The 24650-nt window shown below is 49.6% G+C and overlaps 1 protein-coding gene and 1 pseudogene across 1 annotated transcript; one reads left to right on the forward strand and one right to left on the reverse strand.

Moving 5' to 3' along the window:
* Positions 1 to 3526: 3526 nt before the first annotated feature.
* Positions 3527 to 4662, reverse strand: LOC116580026 (annotated as a pseudogene).
* A 6976-nt stretch (positions 4663 to 11638) lies between these two features.
* On the forward strand, positions 11639 to 17638 carry CCL22 (C-C motif chemokine ligand 22). The gene is made up of 3 exons (XM_032326057.1): positions 11639 to 11839; positions 12929 to 13052; positions 15932 to 17638. Exons 1-3 carry the CDS (start codon positions 11767 to 11769, stop codon positions 16014 to 16016), a joined length of 282 nt encoding a protein of 93 aa, XP_032181948.1. The 5' UTR covers positions 11639 to 11766; the 3' UTR covers positions 16017 to 17638.
* Positions 17639 to 24650: the final 7012 nt, after the last annotated feature.

Raw genomic sequence — 24650 nt, forward strand, 5'->3', positions numbered from 1 at the left:
TTCATTGCCAGTCGCTCTGGAAATTGGGGGAGCCTCCTTGGAAACAGCCTGACAGGTCCTTTAAAAGTGAACCATAGAGGGGCGCCTGGGTGGCTCAGTTGTTGAGCATCTGCCTTCGGCTCAGGTCATGATCTCAGGGTCCTGGGATTGAGCCCCGCATCGGGCTCCCTGCTCAGCAGCGAGTGTTCCTCCTTCTATCCATCCCCCACCTCCCTCTCTCAGATAAATAAATAAAATCAGGTAACCATAGAATTGCCTATGACTTGGCAATTCCACTCCTCCTTAAACACCCCAAAGAGTTGAAAACAGATGCTCACACATAAGTGTGGACATCATGTTATCATTTGGCTATCATCAGAATAGCCGAAATGTGGAAACGACCGCTAGTAGTAGTAGACTGCTAGTAGATGAATGGATGAACCGAATATGGTCTCCACTAGGAAATATCATTCAGTCGGAAGCAAGCACAGACTACTGAAGCGTACTACAGCCCTGGTGATCCTTGAGAGAAATTAGGCAGCGAAAGAAGCCAGACACAAAATGTCACATGTTGCGTGGTTCCGTTTCTGTGAAATGCCCACAAAAGGCCAACTCAAAGAGTAAATTCGTGGTTGTCAGGGGCTGGGGACAGGGGGGCATGGAGGGTGAGTGCTGCTGGACTCAGGGCTTCTTTCTGGGGTGACGAAGATGTTTCAGAAATGAAATAGTGAAGTGGTTACATGCCTTGTGAATATCTTAAAAGACCACTGAATTATCTACCCTTTAAAGGGGTGACTTTTTATGGTATGTGGAATGTATCTTAAAAACAAATGAACAAACCCTGGGATCCAACCCAGACGCCCTACTGTGGCCCCAGCAGATGGCTTCTGGTCTCTGAGCCTTGGTTCCTCATCCAAGCCATCAGGCATCAGTAACTCAGTCTGTTGTGGATTCCACGTGTGACTTGTCACTCTCCCTGGTGCCTCTGGGCCTAATCTGACCCTGGCTGCAGAGGGTGAGCGGTTAGGGTGCAGCTGGGCTCTAGGATCAGACCTGAGCACCAATATAAGCCCTGCCACTCTCTGGGGACTGTCTCTGGCCTTATCTGACCTTCTCCTCAGTTTCCTCATCTGAGAAATGGGGATGATGATGGTGGCCCCTTCTAAGCGTTGCTATGGGGAGATGGTGAGCTAGTGAATGTAAAATCCAAGACCGAGTACATCTGGCACTCAGTAAGAACCAGTTGGCATCGCCGTTGTCATCCTGGTTATTGTGGCCAGTTAGCCCCAAAGTCTTTTACTTCTTCCTCCTCATCCTTCTCTCCCCATATCAAGATTTCCCACTCGCCTCATAGTCTGCTTGTCTGGCCCAAGGGGTGGTCAGGACCTTCAAAGACCTTGCCTCCTGATTGAGCTTTTGACCAATTCTCTTTGCCCACAAGTGCCCAGACTTGCCAGCCTGCTGTCCTCAATTAAATGTGCCCATCCTTCTTTCCAGCTCCTGGGGAAGCCGGGGTGCTCATCTTCACCCAGCCAAGTGGTGGCGGGGGATGGCAGGATGCCCTCCAGGAAGGCTTCAGAGTGGAGTGGGGCTTCCAGCTGCTCCAAAATCAAGGGCCTGGTGAGTCCCCATAGCCCCATGTGGAGCCCCTTCCTGGGACACCCCCCCCTTCCTGCATTTGCTGAAAAGGGGAAGCTCCGAAGCAGCTGTCTGGGGCAGGGACTTTCTCTTTGCATCTCTCTGGAAGCAAAAGCCCAGACAATCTTACTTCTAGGAATTTATCCACCACTTGCATTCCCCTTGGTGAGTTTGCTCAAGGAAAGTTATTTCGGCATTTTTTTTTTTTAAATTTAAATGAAAAGACTGGAAAAACCCAAAATATCCATCAATTGGGGGGATTGGCTATATACATTTTGGTCCATCCATCCAGTAGAGAACCACACACCCACTGAAGCATGAGGCCAGTCTTAAGTGTACTACAGGGCACTGCTTCCAAGACGCACTTTAGGTAAATAAAGCAGAGTGCAAAACAGTATTTTCGTGTTTACTATATACTGCCTGCCCATCCTCCCTCCCTCCCTTCTATTACTTTTTTTTTCTCCTTTTTCCCCTGCTTCTATTACTTTCAAAGGAATACCTTTATATATGTGCTTGCATATGGTTACATTGTTTCTGAAGGACAAACAAGAAATCATTCAGCCTGTTTTTCTCTGAGGAAAAGAAATGATCCACGGAGGGCTGGTGGTCAGAAGTGGGAGAAGTACTTCTCAGTCTACTGCTTTTGTGTGCATACATTATAGATGTTATCTTTTTGAAAAGTCCATCATGCACATGGGAAAAAAGTTTCAAACCATGTAAAAGGCTATTTGGTGGAGGGGCACCTGGGTGGCTCAGTGGGTTAAGCCTCTGCCTTCAGCTCAGGTCGTGATCCCAGGGTCCTGGGATCGAGCCCTGCGTCGGGCTCTCTGCCCCGCGGGAAGCCTGCTTCCTCCTCTCTCTCTCTCTCTCTCTGCCTGCCTCTCTGCCTACTTGTGATCTCTCTCTCTGTCAAATAAATAATCTCTCTCTGTCAAATAAATAAATAAAATCTTAAAAAAAAAAAAAAGGCTATTTGGTGGAAAGTTAAGTCTCCCTCCTCTGAACACCGGCCCCCACCCACTACCCTGTCCCTGCCTCCAGGATGACCAGTAAGATCTAAACTAGGTATGCGTGTGAATACACAGTTGGATGTAATCGCATATATTTTTATTGAGGTAAGATACACATTAACCTAAAATTTCCCGTTTTTTTTTAAATAATTCAAAACTTTTATTTTCTATATCAGAAAAGAACACAGCTAAGTAATCCAAATCTACTGCAGCATTATAAAAATTATCCCTTCACCACAGTGTAAGATTTAAATGCATCTGCACAAAGGTGCACACTATATAAAACGAGTAAGGTTGCTGCTGCCGGGCCAAGCACTTCCGGTCCCTACGCAGGTCCGACTGCAATACTGGTGGTCCCAATGGTTCTATCAAAATAAATTGTTTTTTAAAAATAAAGCATTTAAAAAGACAAGTCAAAATGCCTCAGAAACCGTATCTCCAACTCAAACTTCATCTATTTTAATGTATTATTTGCCTCCCACTAATAAACCTTTATTTCACTCGTTATAACTGAGCAATGAATCTTCCACACTGAAATATCTTCCTTGTCCAATTAATCCAAAGGAAAAAAACTAAAATGATTAGTAAAGAAGAATGTAGGGACTAACACACCCTTTTAATATGTTTTTAAATATTTTTAAGGTTTAAAAAGTGTTTAAAATTTGTAGTTCCTAGTAGGAAAACATTATCTGAATGAATACCCTAATGGCGGCAAACCATTGTAGAATGTTTCAGTTGTATGGGGAGCAGAGGGGTAGGGATTCTCTTCACAGCACCCCAGCTTTCTTCATGAGAAGGTCGGAGGTACGCTGGTTTGTATTATTGCGACATCCATTAGGTAAGCGAAGTTGCTTTTCCTTCAGCAAGGGCTTTATTTGTCAGAAGGGCATTATGCTTGACTATTTACTGATGAGATTCATAACCTTTGGGTTGCTCTGATATTTTGACATATTCGCTGGGTTCTGGGCCACATCCTGGAAGGCCACCGTAACTTCTGGATCCTGCATGGCTGCAAGAACTTCCAGATCACTAAGAATTTCATTGAGCCCAGGCATTCCTGCCATCACAGGCATCCCCCCTGCCATTCCAGACATTCCTCCAGGAAAATTACCAGGCATTCCCCCAGGAAAGCCACCTGGGAAAGAGCCATACTGAGCTCCTGATTGTCCTCTGGCTTCTTCCTCCCTCTGGGCTCTCTCATGTTCTTCCTGAGCCTTCTTAACCCTTTTTATTCTTTCTTTCTTTGATCTCTCACTCTTCACGTTTTCGCTCATATTTTCTCCGATGTTCAGCAATGTTCTGGGCCCTCGGTCGAACTTCTTTCAGCATTGCACTAGCATCTCCATCCTAATCCAGTTTACAAGCAAGGGCAAGATCATGTGCTGTTTCTTCCCAATGGCCCAGGAGTCTATGTGCTTTCCCTCGCCACTTATAAGGCTGAACTGAATCAGGATTTATTTCAATAGCTCTGTCACAGTCTCGAATGGCAGCATTTGGCTTCTGTAATTTGATGAAGACACTGGCTCTCTTGGCTTACAGAATGGCCAAGCGAGGATGTAGTTTGATGGCATCTGTGAACAAGTGGCGTTTTGTAGTTCACCATCATTGAGGGCATCAATGGCAGCCACTTTTTTATCATTTGCCTGATCGATCATTTCCTCGGTTATCTCTACATTTTAATCTCCCATTTCTTGAGGGACATCGGTATCTGGTTCAATCACACCTTCATTGTCAATTTCTAGATCACTCTCCTCACTTGACGGTTCATCTGTCTTTATGTTTTCCTCCGCCTTCTTACGATCTGGTTTTTCTTCCTTGATACTGTCTTCTGATTTAGTTTTATGAGTGGCAGGTGGTATTTTACCCCCCATGGTCTCCACCCACTCCCGCAGGAAACGCATTTCCTCGGTGTGCAGAACGCTTGGATCCTGCTTACCCATTTTCACGAAAGCCCGAAGCTCGCTCACTTTGCGGGGGTCCATGGTCCAGAGACAGTAGCAGGCGGCAGGCGCGGCTGAGGTTGCCACCCGATTCCAGGCGCAGGTACTAGCTCAGCGTGATCGTCTAAAATTTCCCATTTTAACTGCTTCAGGTGCACAGCCCTATAGTAAGAAGTACATCCACAATGCTGTGTGACCACCATCCCTTCCAGAACTTTCTCAACTTCCTGAACCAAAAACCCATCCTATCAAACAGCCTAGTCCTCAGTCCCTGGCACCCACCAGCCCCCTTTCTGTCTCCGTGAACGTGACTGCCTCTAGGTGCCTCCTATGAGTGGGGTCCTGCAGCATTTGTCTTTTTGTGTCTGGGTTGTTTCATTGAGCTTAATGTCCTGGAGGCTCATCCTTGTTGTAGCACGTGTCAAGATTTCCTTCCTTTTTTAGGCTGAATTGTATTGCACTGTAGGCACAGACCACGTTCTGTTTATCTGTTCGTCTGTCAGTGGACATTTGAGTTGTTTCCACTTCTATGTATCTTTTAATATGCAAGAATTCATTTAAGCGAAGGAAGTTTGGAGAAAAGCGGATTTGATCCGGGAGCTTTTCAGAGTGAGCTCAGAAGGATAGGGGCGGGTATCACCCACCCCCTAGGATGGGAGAAAACAGCCCCGTGGGCAACCGCTGGTGATTCCCACCTTCAACCCCGAGAGGAACTCCCCTTTCCTTTCTTTGAAAGCTGGCCCCCTGAGTCCTGCCTGGGAGTTCAGGGATCCTTGAACACTGTCCCTGCCTGGGCTCCTGTTCCAGAGAAGGCTGAGGAGCCCTGGAGTGCAGAGGCTGGCTGGCTGCACCTGTGGCTTACCCTCCTTCCAAGCCCCAGGGAAGTAGGGTGATGAGGTGGCAGAGGCTGAGCCAGTAGGAAGGGCCTTGGGGCCCTGCTGAGTCCCTGGGGACACAGGTGCTCTCCAGGGGCAGCCCCTGAGCCCACCCATGGAGGGGCCTCCACCCCGGAGGGCCTCCATGTAAGAAAACCCCAAGTTCAGATGAAGAACCACCAGACCGGTTCTCTGCCTGTCACTTGCAATTTTCCAATGACAGCTAATTTTCCACAGGATGACTTCCACATTTAAAAAGTATTTCTTCTTTTCTCCTCATGTTTTTATTTATTTTTTATTTTTTTAAAGATTTTATTTATTTATTTGACAGACAGAGGTCACAAGCAGGCAGAGAGGCAGGCAGAGAGAGAGAGGGAGAAGCAGGCTCCCCACTGAGCAGAGAGCCCGATGCGGGCCTCGATCCCAGGACCCTGGGCTCATGACCTGAGCCGAACGAAGGCAGAGACTTTAATCCACTGAGCCACCCAGGCGCCCCTCCTCATGTTTTTATTAGGAAACTCTTTATTACTATTTTTGTTATTATTATTTTTTAGATTTAATTTATTTACTTACTTGAGAGAAAGAGAGAGAGTGCATGTGTGCACATGTGCCTGTGAGTGTGGGGCAGGGGAGGGGAGTGGGGAGGAGCAGAGGCAGGGGCAGGTGCAGAGGGAAGGGAGAAGAATCTCAAGCAGATGCCCCTATAAGCATGGAGCCCAAGGCAGGGAGGGCTCCATCCCTTGACCCTGAGGTTCTGACTTGGGCTGAAACCAAGAGTTGGAGGCCCAAATGACTGAGCCACCCAAGCACCCCTATTATGAAACACTTTAAATGCTCAGGAGTTTTGTAGTTCAGTGATGGCTAGCATATCCCCCACCTAGCTCCAACATTGTTAATATTTGGCTATATTCGCTTTGTCTCTCTCTTTCCCTTTCTGGGATATCTGTATATATATACAAGTACATAGACATACACAACCACATATATGCAAGCACACGCATATGCACACACACACATATATAAGCATATACATTTATATACACTCACAGATAAAAGCACACATGTATACACATACACACACACACACACATCTATATATACACACACTTAACTTTACGCATGTATACACACACACAGACATATTTCCCCTAAACATGAACTCTTCAAAAGTAAGGTCTTCATGACATTTGCCTCTAAACACTTTAGTATGCGTTTCTTACGTCTTTTTTTTTTTTTTTTAAGAATTTATTTATTTATTTGACAGAGATCACAAGTAGGCAGAGAGAGAGAGGAGGAAGCAGGCTCCCTGCTGAGCAGAGAGCCCGCTGTAGTGCTCGATCCCAGGACCCTGAGATCATGACCTGAGCCAAAAGCAGAGGTTTTAACCCACTGAGCCACTCAGGCACCCCGTCTCTTACGTCTCTTAAGAATAAGAACATTCTCGGGGTGCCTGGGTGGCTCAGTGGGTTAAGCCTCTGCCTTCGACTTGGGTCATGGTCTCAAGGTCCTGGGATTGAGCCCTGAGTCGAGCTCTCTGCTCAGCGGGGAGCCTGCTTCCCCCTCTCTCTCTGCCTACCTCTCTGCTTACTTGTGACCTCTGTCTGTCAAATAAATAAATAAAATCTTTAAAAAAAAAAAGAATAAGGACATTTCCTACATCTTCTTAAAGTCTTTATTCCACCTAAGATCAACAATAAAGCCCTAATATCATCTAATATTTATATTTCCCCATCTGTCCCCAAATTGTCTTTTGTAGCAGTTGTTCCAAAACTAGGATTCAAAGTCCACATATTGGGTTGTGATGTCTCTTAAATCTCTTTAACCTTAAATATCCCTATTCACTTTTTTTTTTTTTTTTTTTTTTAAACAACATTGACTTTTTGTTGATCCCAGGATAGTAATCTTGTAGAGGCACTGGAAGGACCCACCTTCTGGAGATGTCTGTCTTCTCATGGGGTTGTTCATCTTTTTCTAGCCTCTGTATTTCTTACAGACTGGAAGTTAGGATTAGAAGCTTGATTAGATTCTGGGTAACAAGTTTTCCTTCTTTTTTATTTTATTTTATTTATTTGATAGAGGAAGAGAGAAAGTGAGTACACAAGCAGGAGGGAGAGAGAGAAGCAGACTTCTTGCCGAGCAGGGAGCCCGATTCAGGGCTCAATCCCAAGACTTTGGGATCATGACCTGAGCCGAAGGCAGATGCCCAACCGGCTGAGCCACCTAGGTGCCCCCCCCTTTTTTAAGACTTTAATTTTTTTAGAGCAGTTTTAAGTTCATGGCAAAATTGAAAGGAAGCCACAGAGAATTTCCTTGTATCTTCTGCCCTCACATGTGCACAGCCTCCCGCATTATCAACATCCCCAGCCAGAGTGGTCCGTTTGTTACAACTGGTCAACCTACACACACACACACACACACACACACACACACACACACACACACCCTTATCACATTGTTTACCTTACAGTTTCCTCTTGGCTTTGTATTTTCTATAGGTTTGGAGAAAAACACGCTAATGACACGTATCCCTCATTGTGGTATCATACAGAGTATTTCCACGGCCCTAAAAATCCTCTGTGCTCTGCCTATTCATCTCTCCCTCCCCTTAACCACTGGAAACCACCGATCTTCTTACTGTGTCCATAATTTTGTCTTTTCCAGAATGTCACAGAGTTGGAATCCTACAATATGCAGCCTTTTCAAATTGGCTTCTTTCCCTTAGTCATATTTAAGTAAATGGAAGATTCCTCCATGCCTGTTCATGGCTTGATAACTCACTCACTATAATTCATTTCTTTTTTAGCACTGAAGAATATTCCATTGTCTCAATAGGCCACAGTTGATCTATCCCCCTACTGAAGGACATCTTGGTTACTTCTAAGTTGTGACATTTATGAAAATGAATGTAGGCTTTTGTGTGGACATAAATAACTTCTCTGGGGACATGCCAAGGAACGTGATCACTGGATCCCATACTGGGAGTATGTTTCGTTTTGTAAGAAACTGCCAAACTGCATTGCAGAGTGGCTGGACCATTTGGCATCCGCACCAACAGTGGACTGGGGTTCTCGGTCCTCACCCTTGCCAGCATCTGGTGCGTCAGTGTTCCAGATTTTGGCTGTTCCAATGGGTGTGTCATGATGCCTCACTGTTGTTTTAATTTGCATTACCCTAATGACATACAATGTGGAGTATCTTTCCATATACATTTGTTTTCTTTCTTCTTTTTTTTTACTGTAGGTATGTATGTGATCTCACATGCATACATACATACATATGTATGTATCTCACAACCCGGAGATCACACTCCTTCAACTGAGCCATTCTTTTTTTTCAACTGATAAAATATATACAACATCAAATTAACCATTTTAACCATTTTTGATGGTTATTTGATGGTTTTTTGATGGTTGCGCAGCATTAATTACATTCAGGTGGTTGTGCCCCATCACCACCAACCATCTCCAGAACTTTTCCATCTTCCCAGTCTGAAACTCTGGGCTCATTAAACACTAACCAACCATTCCCTCCTCCTTCCAGCACCTGGCAACCGACCTTCTACTCTCTGTCTCTATGAATTTGATGACTAGGAACCTCACAGAAGTGGAATCACACAGTGACAGTCACACAGTGACTGGCTTTGGGTTACGTCCCTTGACGCAAGGTCTTCCCAGGGGGTGCGGTGTACTTCTTTGCCTCTCCTTCAGCTGCCTCCTGCTCCCCCACCCTTTCTGTCCCCGCTGCTCTGCCCTCTGGCAGGGCCTTATTTATTTATTTATTTATTTATTTATTTATTTATATTTACCTAGTTATTTGAGAGAGAGTGCACGGCGCAGGAGCCTGTGAGCGGGAGAAGGGCAGAGGGAGAGGGAGAGAGAGAATCCTCAAGCAGACTCTGTGCTGAGCACTGAGCCCGACACAGGGCTCGATCTCATGACCCATGATATCATGACATATGAGCCAAAATCAAGAGTCAGATGCCCTGGTGGCTGAGTCACCCAGGCGCCCCTAGCCCCGCGAGGGCCTTCACACTTGCCTCTTCCTCCCTGGCAGGCTCCTTGGTATCTTGTGTGTTTCAGCTCCTCACAGAGGCCTTTACTGACCAACCACAGCTGCTTCTCTATCGTCACAGTCTCTTTTCCTCCGTTTGATTTTCTTCACGGCACCCACGATTGCCTGATATGACCCTGTTTGGTATTTGCCTGTTTATCATCCGTCTCCAGGGTAAAATCTATGTTAGCAGGGACACGTTCACTGTCACATACCAGACCCTGGTACTGTCCCTGGCCCATGACAGGGGCTCGTATTAGTTCCCTCCTGCTGCTGTAACACATGGTCACAAATGTAGGGACTTCAAACGACACAAACCGACTCCCTTATGGTTCTGGAAATCAGATGTCCTCAGACGGTTTCAGTGGGATTGAAATCGAGGCATCAACAGAGCTATATTCCTTCTGGAAGTCCCAGAAGAGTGTGTGTTTCCTTGCATTTTCCAGCTTCTAGAGGCTGTCTGCATTCCTGGGTTCATGATCCTACATCTTCCAAACTTCTGCTTCCATCATTCTATCTCCTCTCCTGCTCTGAATCTGACCCAATCTTATAATGACTCCGTGAAGCTGTTGGGCCCAAAAGGAGAAACCAGACAACCTCCCTATTTTACAGGGATTATGACCAGAGCCAAAGGTGGAGGCCTTAACCTACAGTGCCACCCAGGCACCCCTTATTTTACAGTCTTTAACTTAAACACATCTGCAAAGTCCCAGTTACCATGTAAGGTCACATATGCACATATTTCAGGAAATAAGACACATTGCAGGCACTGTTATCTTGTCTACCACAGGGCTCAATAAATATTTGTCGAACGAATGATAAATGGATGGGTGGGGCCCTTTGCAAATGTAGTGCTGGGTCCTGAATTTCTAGGCTGGCTCAGTCACTGACTGGTTGTGTGACCTTGGGCAAGTCCCCTTATTCTCTGAGCCTCAGTTTCCTCCTTCGTTGCATGTGTCCGGAGCGTCCACTGGGGACCCCACTCTCAGTAGACACTGGGAATGCCAAGACAGACATAAGCAGACCCTTGTCTTCCAAGAGCATGGAGTTTGGCTTCTGGGAAGGGGTCTGAGAAAGGGAAAACTTGACATCGTCTGCACAGGGCCATGTTCTAGGTCATCCTGCAGAACTTTCAAGTCCTGAGGGGGTGTGCTTACCTAGTAGGTGACATTTCACATGGCTCTTAATGCATGAGTAGGAGTTTATGCGGTAGAGAAGTAAAAAGGGCATTGATGCCCAAGGACAGAGTACAGAGCTCTTTGAGGAAGTGTGAGGACTGTGGTGTGATCCCTCGGAGGAGGGAGGCCAGTGTGGGAGGGAGCGTGTCTGGGAAGGAGGCCTTGAAGGCCACAGTTAGGGGCTTGGGCTCTGCCCTCGGGTCAAAGGTCACAGCAGGTTTTGAAGCAGGAGAGAGGCCCGTGCAGCTTTGAATCTGGGCCACTCCAGCCACCCCAAGAGGGGATTGAGGGCTGAAGCTGGCCCGGGGTGAGGGTGGCCTGGACTAGGCAGGGACCACGGGACTGGAAGGGAGGGGACAGATTCAAGAGAAATGTAGGAAGTAGTCAGTGGGATATGGTGAGAGATCGAGAAGGGGGTGGATGAGGAAGAGACCGGAGACAGCTGGGAAGGAAGAACAGGCAGGAGGGAAATGTGTGGAAGCTCTTTGCAACTGTTGAAGGGATCATGCATTGGCCCAAGTTGGGATTTTGGGAGAAGCGGCAGAAGAGGCTGATGCAGGGCGCAGAAACCAGCCCCGTGCGTTCTCAGGCCTCTCCTTCTGAGGAGACATCAGTGATGAAGATCATTAAGGCTACAAGGTGAGGGTTTAGGACCGGTCAGCCCCTGTCCACATCCTCACTGCCTTACAAACAACCACGGAGGTAAATAGGTAGGGCTGCGAAACCATCTCCCCCATTTCCAGATGGGCAAACTGATCCTCAAAGACATCCAGTGACATGGTGAAGGCCATCAAGTCAGTGGACCCTGGAGAGCACAGGCCTCTAAACCCAGCTGACGGGGGATTTTGCAAGTCTCTTGAGACTCCGAGGGGAGGGCAGATAGGGGGTCCCCTCTGAGCTGTTCCCAGCCACAGAGAATTTCCTTTTATTTGGAGGAAGCGGGAGTTCTTCTTTCATAATGTGAATGTCAGAGATTCTGAGCCCACTGGTGACTAAGAGTGTCTGAAGCTTGTGGGTGAAGCAAGTGTTTAAATACCAGACCTCCCTGTCATCCGGTGATTACAGACACCTGGACTGGGACACAAAGGACAAGAGCATGGCCAGCCTGAAGACTCCACTCCTGGCTGCCCTTGTCTTTCTTGCTCTGATACTTCAAACAACTGAGGCAGGTAAGGCTGGGGAGAGGGAGGACTCCCTGCAGAGGCCAGGATCAGACACTGCGGTCTCTTCCTCATGAAGCAGAAAGAGCACCAGACTGAGAGAAAGTGACTCCAGTTCACTTCTGGCTCTGGGCTAGTCATGTTGCTTCTCTGGACCTCAGTTTATGCATCTGTGAAATGTGTAGTCTCAAAGGCATGGAGTCTAGGATCTGTCTCAGCTGGGTTGGGGGTTTGTGGTGGGCATGGCCTGGGGTCCTCTGGAAACCAGAGAACTCAAGCATAGGACCCTTGGGGTGTGGAGAAGGAGCCACCAAATGGGGCCGTCTGGGATGGGAAAAGGCAAGAGCTGGGGTAAGGGATATTCGCTTGGAAAGTGGGTCCTGCTCTCCTATCACCTCATGTGCTCCAGAGCCTGCCCTCGACACTGAGTCCCTACCTTCTTTTACTCAGGTTTGGGGGTTCCTGGGAACTCTTCGAAGTCCCCATCAATTTGGTACTGTTATCACCCTTCTGGTTGGGGGAGGCTAGAGGGACTTGCCCAGGGTGGCCTGGTAACAGGGCAGAGCAAGACTCGAACCCAGGTCTGCACCATTGGACTCTGCCTGAGCCCTTATCCTGACTCACCAGAGTCATGCTGTGTGACTCCGGGTAAGACATCCCCCTCTCTGGGCTTCAGCTTCCCCCACGTACACCTCGAAGGTTAGAGTAGGTGTGAGGTGAAGTCTACCTCTGCCATTGCCTGGGAATGCATGTCTGACCCAGCGGGGCTGGGGCCGTGCGCCGGGCATTCCCGACAAGCCCCCAGGTGCTGCTGATGGTGCCGGTGCACGGGCCTCACCTTGAACAGCTGGGCTCCTTCCTGTGCAGTCTCGGGTCCCACCTAGAAGCCTAGGGCTTCACTGATTCTCAGTCACTGTAAGTCCCTCTCCTTGGAGCCAACCTACGCAGACTGGGCCCTTCAGAGACCCTGAGCCTGGGGACTTTGAGGGTCCAGAGTCCCCCTGGCACCAACCTTCCACGTGAGAACAGAAGTGCTGGCTCAGAGGTTGGGGCCATGGGTGACCTGCCTATGCGCAGCTGGGGAACCTTCTCCTCCAGGTCCTTATGGCACCAACGTGGAAGACAGCGTCTGCTGCCGGGAGTACTTCCGTCACCCTCTGCCTCTGCGCATGATCAGGTTTTTCTACTGGACTTCAGACTCGTGCCGGAGGCCTGGCGTGGTGTGAGTGTGGAGCTGGGGAGGCAGGGCCTGGCCTTGGAAAGCCCGGTGGGTTTGGCCCAGGAGGATCCGGGAGAGGTGGGGGGGCGGGGGACAGACCCAGGGATGGGGGACGTACAGTCTGTCCTTGAAATGGCTCAGAAAAGAAATCCTGTGGTCATTTGACAAATCTAATGGGGTGCCCGCCAGGTGCTGGGTGGCGCGCCGGGTCCCCAGGGTGCAGATCTGAATGAACCAGGCACCGGCTGTCTGTCTGCACGGCAGAGCTCGCGTGGGCCGTGCGGAGCTGTAGCGTGGGGAGCAGCGTGCCGGCAGTGTGCCCAGAGCCTCTGAGTCAGCAGCGATGCTCCTAGCAGAAGCATCTGGAATCCTCCCCAGCGCCCTGGGAGTTATCTGAGGCAGCCCATTGCTCCCCGAGGAGTACAGAGCCGACAGAGAGTGTCCCACGGCCAGGCAACCGGGCACGGTTCTGAGCATTCCTGTGTGAACTCAGGTCACCCCACAGCCTTCCTACAAGGCGTGTGGTCATCTGCATTTTGCAGATGGAGAAACAGGTGCAGGGAGTTGGGTGGGGGGAGTGATTTGCTCGAGGCTGCCAGGCTCGAATCAGAACTCCTGGGTCCCCGCTCAGGGTTTTCTCCTGAGGTTTTTGTTCTCCTTTGCCTTTGTCTCTCCATGTCTTTGCTTCCTTTTCCTTGGCTGGGAGCCTGGGGCCTGCACCTGCCACTGGCCGCATGAGTTGGCCTGTCCCTGGGGCCGCCCCTACAGGCTGCTACCTGTCAACTCGCTCAGTGGGGGTGTCTGGGCCTGGGGCCTCATGACCCCCTTTGGGGCTCCATCATCTTCTCCCCTTCCTCCTCCACACCCATCTTCCATCCCTCACAGGAGTCTATGGGTGAATAACAAAGAGGGCTGAAGTGGGTTTGTGTCACTTCAACGCTGAAACTCAGTTTCCCCATCAGTATAACAGGAGCGATCACATTTATCTATCTATCAATTTGTTTTTTAAGACTTTTTTTTTTAAGATTTTATTTATTTATTTATTTGTCAGAGAAAGAGAGAGTGTGATAGTGCTCAAGCAGGCAGAGTAGCAGGCAGAGGAGGAGAGAGAGAAGCAGGCTCCCTGCTGGGCAAGGAGCCTGATGCGGGACTCAATCCCAGGACCCCGGCATCATGACCTGAGCCGAAAGCAGTGGCCTAACCAACTGAGCCACCAAGGCGTCCCAAGGCTTTTTTATTTATTTATTTTTAAAGATTTATTTATTTGACAGAGACATAGTGAGAGAGGGAATACAAGCAGGGAGAGAGAGAGAGGGAGAAGCAGGCTCCCTGTTCTGCGGGGATTTAGGGCTTGATCCTAGGACCCTGGGATCACGACCTGAGCTGAAGGCCGAGATGCTTAACAACTGAGCCACCCAGGCGCCCCCACTTTCTTTTTTTCTTTTTTTAAGGATTTGACTTTTAGGTAATCTTTCCACCTAATGTGGGGCTCGAACTCACAAACCCGAGATCAAGAGTCGCATGTTCCACCCACTGAGTCAGCCAGACAGCCCTCCTTCATTTATTTTTATTTATCAAATCTGTAAAGAGTGCTCGCTAAAGGCTAGGCACTTACAACCGCTTTATAAATTTGAACTCATTTAATCCTTGAAACAACCCTATGTTGTAGGTGCTGTTCTGATCACCTTTTGCCAGGCAAGGCCAGGGCCACAGAGAGGTTGTGGAACCTCCCGAGCGGCACAGGGCATGGTCCCTGGCCTATAAAGATGTTCAGTAAAAGACAGCACACGTGATTATTGGAGTTTGAGCCAGAAGGCGCTCTAGAAAGAATGTCCTGACAAATGCGGAGATGGAGTTTCAGAGGGGGCTGAGTCTTGCCCAGTGTCACACAGCAGCCAGGGCAGGCTGCCCACGTGGCCAACATCAACATTGCTGCCTTCTTTGTTCTTTCTGTTCACTGGTTGTCTGTGGGGTGGGGGCAGGTCTGAGAAGTAGGGGAGCTTGGAGCTTCTAGGCCCCATGGACAGGCTCTTGAGAGGCAGGAAGGGAGTAGGGCTGTGGGCATGTCCTTGACCTCTAGCCAGCTTTAAGTCCATTTCTGCCAACAATGGCTGTGAGGGTGGGAGACTTAGCCTGCGATTGCTGTGTGATCTTGGGTCAGTGCCTACCTCTCTTCTCTGTGCTTTGGGCTTCTAGGGGGCATAGTGAATCAGATCTTACCAGCTCTGGCACTCGGGCAAGCTGCTTTACCCTCTTGGGCCTCACTTTCCTCACCTATGAAATGGGTCGAATAATAGGGCCCCATAGGATTTAGGAAGAAAATCATTGTGAAGAGTTCAGTTCCTCTCTGCTGGGAGCTGCTCTGAGCCCATCAGTTTGTATTAACTCATCTAATCTTTATTCAAGGACCATGATTATCATCCCCATTTTACAGATGTGGTAACTGAGGGACTTGCCAGCAATGGTAGAGCTAGGATTTTAACCCAGATGAGCAGGCTCCAAAGTTCCTGGGTTACTACCCAATATCCTCTCCCCCAAGGTGATGTGAGCAATGGTTGTGAGACTCCTGGGCATTTTATTCCTTGACCTGACCTGGCATTCAGGCCTGGGGCTGAGGAACTGAGAGTCCGGGGAAGTCCTAGCCTCTGTCTCCTCCTCTCCCCGTGAAGAAGTGTGTTTACATACAGCAGGGGCCTCATAAAAATTGAGACACTCTATGTAGCAAGTACTCCTGCCCGGGGCAGGGCCACATAAATGCTAAGTGACTCTGTATGGTAGGCATCTCTGCATACCGTAAGTGACTCATAAATGCTAAGCTTCCTGAGAAGAGTTGTAGCATCCTTGCTGCGTGCTAATGCTCCCTCATTCCCTCCTCCTTCCAGCTTCCTAACTGTCAAGGACCGGGAGATCTGTGCTGACCCCAGAATGCCCTGGGTGAAAAAGATTCTCCAGAAACTGAGCGCATGAGGAAGGGCCCTGCCCTGAGGACCGTGGCCTTGGCTCCTCCGGGAAGGCTCACAGAGCCCCACCTCCCCGCCATCACAGCTGTTCCCCAACACAAGCCTGTGCCAACGAATCTCTCCACCATCTTTTATCTCTGTCCCTGAAGCTGTCACACTCAGACGAGCCTCCACACTGTCCCTCATCTCCCCTCTTATGCCTCCAACCTATCCTCTACCCCACCACAGCCAGAGAGGCCACAGTCCTGCTCAGTTACTCCCTGGCTCAAAAACCCTTCCACAGCTCCCCATTGCCCCAGGCTCTGGTGAAAGCTGGGGAGCCTGACACCTGTCTCCAGCCCTGCCTCACTTCCCTTCGCGCATGTTGGACTCCAGCTCCCTGTTTTCCAAACTCATGCTGTACATATGCTGTCCAGGTCTTTCTCTAGGCTGCTCCCAATGCCCAGAATGTCTTCCCATCACCTGCACGTATCCAACCCTCCCGGCCCTCTGAGGCATTGCACAGCCCAAGCAGCCAGCAATTGAGTTTTGTTTTGGTTTTTGTTTTTTCAGATGTCCCCTGACCCTCTGCCCTCTCTTAACAGCCCTGATTGCAGTCTGCCCAGAATTCTCAGGACTTGGGGGCTTGCCCTCCAGCCCCACTGGCTGGACCAAGGTCCCATGCCAGAGTTACTTTGTCTCCTGGCCTCTAACACCGAGTGCAGAGCACAGAGCCTGGCTCAGAATCAGGGCTCAACGAATGGCTATAGACTGAATTAATAAAAGTAATGTTCCTCTCCCAGCTCCCAGCTCCCAACTCCCACCTCCCAAAGACCCTCACACATCAATACAGAGACTCAAGTGCATCTAGAAAGCAGCCAGCTGAGTCAATTGTGAAGCCTCAAATTTGCCCAGATTCACCTTTCATCCCCATTTCAGTTATGTGTTGGGTCCGTTTACTCTTCTTGTTTCCCTCTAGTCTTGACTGCTCCTCGAACCTCCAACACCCAGGCCTGACCTCTTCAGAGTCCCCCCACTTTCCCTCTCTCTTTTCCCTAATAACCAGTAACTTAATTTTCACTATGGTGTGAATGACTACACTTGGCTTGGTATTAACAAGCTCTAGCTATATTTCTATAAGAAAAGAGGGCAAATGTTTAAGGGGCCAACTGAATGAATGGAGGAATTTTAGGAACTGTGTGGGAGGGGGACAAGGGGGAAATTTTCTGGTCCTAGGAGTGTGCAGGCATAGTTAAATGGAAGAGCCTTGGGTGAAGATTGTTCTTGGGTGGCAGGGGTCAGCATAAGGACTGGGATTTGGGGTTTATCTGCACTTTCTTGGGGACCACAGATTCACCAGACAAAAGAAAGAAACTTTACACGTGGCTTGTTTCTTTCTGAGGTGGCCTGGGGCAGCGCAGGAGGGGGGTCATTGCTCTGGAATTCTGAGACCGTTGAACCTCTCTGAGCCTCACTTGAGAATGAGAATACCATTCTCTGTGGGGGCTGTGGGGTTAGGTCCAGGACACGGAGAATAAAATGCTAACCTACCCCCGGCCCATGCATAGGGCCCTCCAACATCCTGGGATTTCCCCTCCCTTCCTGTCCTGACCTTGTCCCCCAGGCCTTCTGAAAAAAATAAATCCTCTACAACAATATCTGCTTGCTTCCTTGGCATTTGCTGGCCTGGTAAGGTGGGGCAGGGGGACACCGTCACCCGCTCACTCCCAACGGGGAAGCCCTTGATGTTACTGATGTGTGAGCTGGCCTGCCCAAGGTCACCCTGTGAGGTGATGGGGAGCCAGGACTAGACATGAGGACCCGGGGAGTAGCTGTGGGGGTGCCAAATCCCAGACATTTGTCCGCCAGGCCAGGCCCCTGCCGAGCCTCTTGTTGGGAGGATCTGATGAAGTCACTCATTCAGTCCCCAAGTCTAGAGCTTTAGGCCGCATATTCATTCATTTATTCATTTGTCAGTCACGGATTCAATAACCCAACCTCAACCCTCCCCCTTGAAGCATCAGCACAGAGGAGGAGGAGAGCGTATTACTCAGGAAAGTCTGCTTCCTACAATAAGTAGTCCCAGGATCTCAGTCGTTCATTTCCATACGAGCTTTTTTCTTCTCCCGTGACATCTGACACCATTCTGTGGGTGACCTTCCATGTGGTCATTCAGGGACCCAGGCTCTTTCCTTCTCATGGCCCCTCCCTCCTCCAGGACTTGGACTCCTCTCCAGGAGGCTGAGGCTGGTGGGAGCCAGGCCGGGAACAGGGCTCCTGGCTTCTGTTCACCTGCTGTTGGCAGAACTCAGTCATGTGGCCACCCTGGCCCCAAGGGATGCTGGGAAGTAGAGCCAAGCCATGTGTCTGGGAGAAGGAGGGAGTGAGTATGGGAGCATTTAGTTCCTGTGGTACTGATTCCTCTGGACTCTCAAATGGGCCTAGTTTCCTGGACTAGACATAGCTCTTTCTGCCAAAACAACAGAAAAGGATTCCTCCGTCCTTGGGACGTCTTTATTAGGTCAATTTAAACATCGCTCCACAGACATATTGGCATTGGTGACCTTTGCTTCATTTTAGATTTGGCTCTTAGGAAGATATTTCTTTCTCTCTCTCTCTCTCTCTTTTTTTTTTTTTTAAAGATTTTATTTATTTGACAGACAGAGATCACAAGCAGGCAGAGAAGCAGGCTCCCTGCTGAGCAGAGAGCCTGATGCAGGACTTGATCCCAGGACCCTGAGATCATGACCTGATTTGAAGGCAGAGGCTTTAACCCACTGAGCCACCCAGGCAGCCCTCTTATGAAGGTATTTCTAGGGCAGTGGCTTCAGACACCAAGAGCACCTGTCTGGGAGGCAGGGACAAGCTTCGGGAAGGGCATGCGTCATGGATTCAGACAATTGCAGGAACTCTCACTGACTGGTGTCTGGAGCAAGCGGCTTGGTCCCCGTGAGCCTCTATCTCTCGCTCCGTGAACTGAGGGCCATAAAAGCAGGTATCCGTGCACAAGGTGGTGAGGATCCAAGCAGATAAGAAAACAAAACGGGCAGAGACTTGAATATGTATTTCTCTGAAGAAGATATTCAAATGGCCAACAAGCACATGTGAAGAGGTTCCATATCCCTCATCATCAGGAGAGCGAGAATCAAAACCATTACCATGTGGGGCGCCTGGGTGGCCCAGTGGATTAAGCCACTGCCTTTGGCTCAGGTCGGGGTCCTGGGATCAAGCCCCACATCTGCCTCAGCATCCCTGCTGAGCAGGGAGCTGCTTCCCCCCCCCCCCCCGCCCCACCTCTGCCTGATTCTCTGCCTACTTATTTGACTCTCTGTCAAATAAATAAATAAAATCTTAAAAAAAAAAATTATGATGTGAAGCTATTCTAAAAAAGACAAAAAAAGTTTTATTTCCCTTCGTCTTTTTTTAAATTTTATTTATTTTTATTTAAATTCAATCTATTGGTGTGAGGAGCATGGCTCTTGATCTCGGCTGTAAGTTCAAGCCCCGTGCTAGGTATAGAGATGACTTGAAAATAAAGAAAGACAAGATTGACAAGGGTTCGGAAAAATGGGAACCTTTGCCTATTGGGGAGAAGGTAAAGTGGGGGCAGTCACTGTGGAAAACAGAACGGCGGTTCCTCAAAAAATTAAGGGTAGAATTACCATGTGACCCCAGAATCTCATTCCTGGGGATAAACAGGAAAGAATTGAAGGCGGGGACTCGACAAGACATTTGTACATCTGTGTTCACAGCGACATTCTCCACGATAACCAAAAGGTGGAAACAACCCGAGTGTCTGACTGGTGAATGGAGAAGCAAAACGTGGTGTACATGTACGACGGAATATTATTCAGCCCTAAAAAGGAAAGAGATGCTGGCACCTGCTTCAATACGGGTGAGCCCTGATGATTTGTGAACTAAGGAGGTCACAGACAGACAAACACTGTCTGATTCCTAGAGTAGGGAAAGTCTCAGAGACAGAACGCAGACTGGCAGCTGCCAGGGCTGGGGGAAGGGGGATGTGGCAGTTAATGATTTGATGGGTCCCGCGGTTCAGTTTGGCAAGATGATGAAGTTCTAAAGACAGTTGATGGCGATGGTTGCACATGCTGGAATGTACTCCATGTCACTGAACTGAACACTTAGAAATGATCAAAGAGTAAATTTCATGATACAGATATTTTACCACAGTATAAAAGAGGGTATGGCCAGGCAGGTGCACAGACAGGGAGGAGGGCCAAGTGCATGTGAGCAGCTCTCCTTATGGACCAAAGAGGTGAGCTGAGCAGAGTGGGGTGAAGCGGGGAAGAATTAGGAAGGATGGTTCCCCCAGGGGGGTTCTGGGATGAGGTGGCCATCTCACTGGTCACCCTGTCCCTCTTTCCGTCCTGGGGCCCCACAGGAGTGTCCTGGGGGCTCTGCCGTGCTCCCCACAGCTGTTTCTGTTCTGCTTCAGGGGCTAGGGGAGTCCCTCATGTTCCACAAGAATATGCAAGCTTGCCTACTCCCTGGGGCACCCAGGCAGGCTGGCAGATTGCCCAAGGAAGGTGTGGGCGGAGATGCCCCAACCCCTGCTGTCTACTAAGTGCCCGAGGAAATGCTTTGTCCTGCTGCCCAGGGTTGTTCTGATTGTTGCTCTCATTAGTCCTCAGCCCAGAACCTCCCCAGCTCCCCTCTGCCCCTTAATAGGACTCTGGTTCCTCACTCCAGCTTCCAGGTGTCCAATGACAGCCTCCCTCAGAGCCCATAGCATCAGACCATTCCCCATTCCCTTTTTACCTTGGTTAAAGGTAGGTTGGGTTTGCCCTGTGCCTGGAACAGTATGTCAAAATCCAGCCCGTCTACACACGGCAGGTTACTTACAAATCACAAGGGGGCTGACCCTTCTCCACCCAGAGATCTAGGGTTGGCTGTGCCTCAACTCACCATGAGGGCGGGACAACCTGTTTGCCGTGGTGGATGTAAGGTGCACCGCGAACTACACAATATTACTCATACCAGGTTCTTGCCAAGTATATGTAGCCGGGGTCTAATCGAGTCTGTAGATCTAACTCTGGTTTACAGGAAGAGCACAGGTTAGGGGAATGACTTGGATGATGTCACAAGAAAGCCATTTACATAAATTAAGAATGAGAACAGTGTATAAGACAACAGTCTTTTCCTAGCAGTTAAATCTCTTCTGTTGTGCTTTAATATCTTCAATACATCTGGGACCAAAAAAAAAAAAAGTAAGACAACTGTCTTGAAGCTCTTTAGAAAGTCAATGCCATGAAAAATGAGCAGGGGGTCTGCTGTAGACCAAAAAGAAATACAATCTGCAAGGCATAAAGCTCAGACTGGATCCTGGTTCAAAAAATAAAAGTAAGAGAGGAGGAGGGCAGGGAAGGACAGACAAAGAAGGTGAAGCTATAAAGTACATCTAGGGGACAGTGGAGAAAATTAATTATTAACTGAATGTGACATGATGTATAGGAATTATTGTTAATTTTGTTAGGTGGGATAATAGTATATTTATGTGAGAGAGCGCGTCTTCATACTATGGAAATACATGCTAAAAGATTTAGGGGCAAAGTTTCAGACACTCATAATTCACTTTGAAATGGCTTGGCCAAAAAAACCCCAAAAAACCAAAAACAAGAAGACAAAAACCCCTCCACAAATGAAGCAAATATGGGAAAATGCATTTCATTGAGTTTAGGTGCCAGAGATATGAAAGGTCTTTGTTGCATTCCTTCTTCTTTATTGTTTATCATTTTAAAAACTTATTTTTATCTCTTAATTTTTTTTGGAGAAAGAGGGCTCGCGCATGAGCAGGGACAGAGGGAGAAAGAGAGAGAGAGAGAATCTCAAGCAGGCTCCACACCCGGCATGAAGCCTGACGGGGGGCGGGGGGATCTGACTTCAGGACCCTGAGATCTTGACCTGAGCTGAAATCAAGAGCCAGACGCTTAACTGACTGAGCCACCCGGACACCTCGGTTTAGAATTTTCAAGACAATAGCGTAAAAGAAAGCAAAAGTCTGCCCTTCTTTGCATCAAAACGTCATCTTTCACTCCTGCTTTCCTTGATTCCTGGAAAAGAAGAAAGGCCTCTCTCCCTCTCCCAGCCTCAGAGTCTCTGGTAGGACTTCTCTCTCCTGTTGAGCTGGGGTTCGTTAGAGCGAGAACCGATGTATCTGCCTTTGAAGGGTCCCCGGTCCCACCATGGCGCCAGGCACACAGTGGGACTTAATGGCAAACACTAATGGCCCCTGCGAGCCGGCACTATGAAAGTCATTCCTTTTATGAACTCCCCCAGTGAGTGAGCTGGTGACGTGGCTATTAGCATCCCATTCTATAGATGGGGAAGCTGAGGCTCAGAGAGGTTAAATAACTTGCCAAAGGTGATTCTTCTAAGTGGTGGGGTCACGTTTGCCTCCAGGTCTTGATTGATCTGAAAGCCTAGTTACCATGGCCAAACTGAATCATCTAAACTCAGTTCTTGATGCCTTGATAAGAGAGTGTGTCTGACTGTTCCAATTTTGCAGGGGAGGGGCGTGGGGTGCTGGGCTGGAAGAGGGTAGGGGATGTCCCCAAGGGCTGCACAAGGAAAAGCAGAGCTGTACTTGGTGTTTTGACATCTTCTTGGCATCAACTCACTTCGTTCTCAGCCGTCCTCACAGTGGGGATGGAGGAGGTGGTGTAGACTCCTGGTCATGAACTCAGACTCCAAGGCCAGCAGGCCGGGGAAAACTCGGGCTCCCCCACTTCCTGGCTGGCGATCCTCAGAAAATTACCTAACTCTTGTGTTCCTCAGTTTCCCCATCCATAAAACGGGCCATGATAGTGGTGTTTCGTTCTCACGCCAGGTCATAGTGACTCGAGTTAATCACACAACGCACTTCCAATAGTGCCTGTCTCAGTAAGTGTGAACTCTGAGAGGTAGGGAAGCTGCCCAAGGTCACACAGCAGTGCCAGAGCCAGGACCATCGGATTCCAAAGCTCCTGCTTTCTGAACTTCTAGACTTCTTTGGAGCAGAGTTTGGGGCCAGAGGAACAAGGGTTTTAACCCTCCAAATCCCTGCGCGAGCTGGCTCTTGGCCTCATGAAGTGCGGGGCTTCCCAGGACTTGTCCCTTGCCTCTCCTGCCTTCCTCTGCCCATCCCCTTCTGTCCCTTGTCCCTTCTTCTCCCACTTCTCCCCCTTCCCTGCCCTTCCCTTCCTCCCTCTCTTCTTTCTCCCCTTCCCTCTGCCCCCTTCTCCATCTGCTCCTGCCTCCGTGGACAGAGCAGAAAGAACCTTGGACTGCAGGTGTTATCACATCTTGTCCCTCTCTGAGCCTCAGTTTTCCCAGATATAGGATGAGGGGCTGGACAACGGCAATGTGAAGGTCACCTGCTTTATATTTGCATGGGCTGGGATGGATTCCCTGAGCCTGAATACAACTGGCCCATGCCAGGGCTGTTCCTCCCCAACAAGGAGTGTCCAGCCTCCCACCTCCATGCCCCAGTAGGTCTCCGGTGCTGGGTTAGAGAGGGAGCCTTTGGCCTTGGGGAGCTCTAAACCAGTTGGCTCCATAGCCTGGAGCAGCGGCATACAGGCACACTGGTTTCCGGCTGGCGTGTTGCCATAGACACCTAGATGGGAGTGGTGGGTTCATGGTTAACTCGGGCACTAGACTGGGCTAGGCGACTGCTGAGTCTTCTGGAGTCTCAGGGATTGTGGCCACTGTCTTTGGGGAAGGCCGCCGTGAAAGCGGGCTGTGCTGTCTGTCGCAACCCCTGCAGGCGAATCCCCGGGTCTGGTGGGAACTGGCTGGTCTTGCCTGGTCCTGCGGTGGAGGGGGGGGCAGGGGGAACGAGAGACCTGTAACAGGGAGAGGAGCTGAGAAGTCAGAGCTGCAGAGCTCTGCCTCCCCAGTGGGCGAGCCCAACTCCCTCCTGTGCAGATGGGGAACTGAGGCCCCCAGGAGAGGCAGGACTTCCCTAGGGTGCCTGCGGAGTCAAGGACAAATGGTGAGGCCCCAAGTGACCCAGGGTGGGGCTGGCAGTCCTGACATGCCTTGCAGGGGCCAGAGCAAGGGCTTGCTATGGGTGCAAAGGTGGAAAGGAGAGGTAGAGGAGCTGGAGGCCGGGAGACCAGGGCTCTTTTCTGTGTCCTAAACTGTACACGTCCCTGCGGGCCTTCAGTCTGTTCTCCACCCTGGTGATCTGGATGACCTGAGGTGACCCTACCCCCTCTCTGGGCCTCCGTTTCCCCATCTGTCCCTCTGAAATCGGGCTGGATCATTCTTCCAGCAAATGTTGACTGAGTCGAGCCCCTACTGTTTTGCCAGGCTCCGTGCTGGGCTCAGGGATATGTGGACGAATGAGGTCCCCCTAGGAGCTAGGGCTTCAAGGGGGAAAGGTTGCGGGGGGCGGGGGGGGGGGTCCTTCATGATGTGGGAGAAATACTTCTTCCAGACCAAAGGAGAGCTTGTCAGACCCAGACTCCAGGGTCCTGAGTCCCTCCCGGCTCACTGGCTGCCAGCTCTGTCTACCCTGTCCTTTTGTTTTGTGGCTCACATAGGGCTAGGGCCCCAGGTGCCAGCTCCCGAGGTAGGTGGCCCCCGCACATGCGGGGAGAGAAGGCTCTCTGAATGCTGTCAGGCCTGGTCCAGACTCCACCCCCCACCCCCCCACCCC

This window comes from Mustela erminea, chromosome 19, assembly GCF_009829155.1.
Source record: "Mustela erminea isolate mMusErm1 chromosome 19, mMusErm1.Pri, whole genome shotgun sequence".
NCBI classification, from domain to species: domain Eukaryota; kingdom Metazoa; phylum Chordata; class Mammalia; order Carnivora; family Mustelidae; genus Mustela; species Mustela erminea.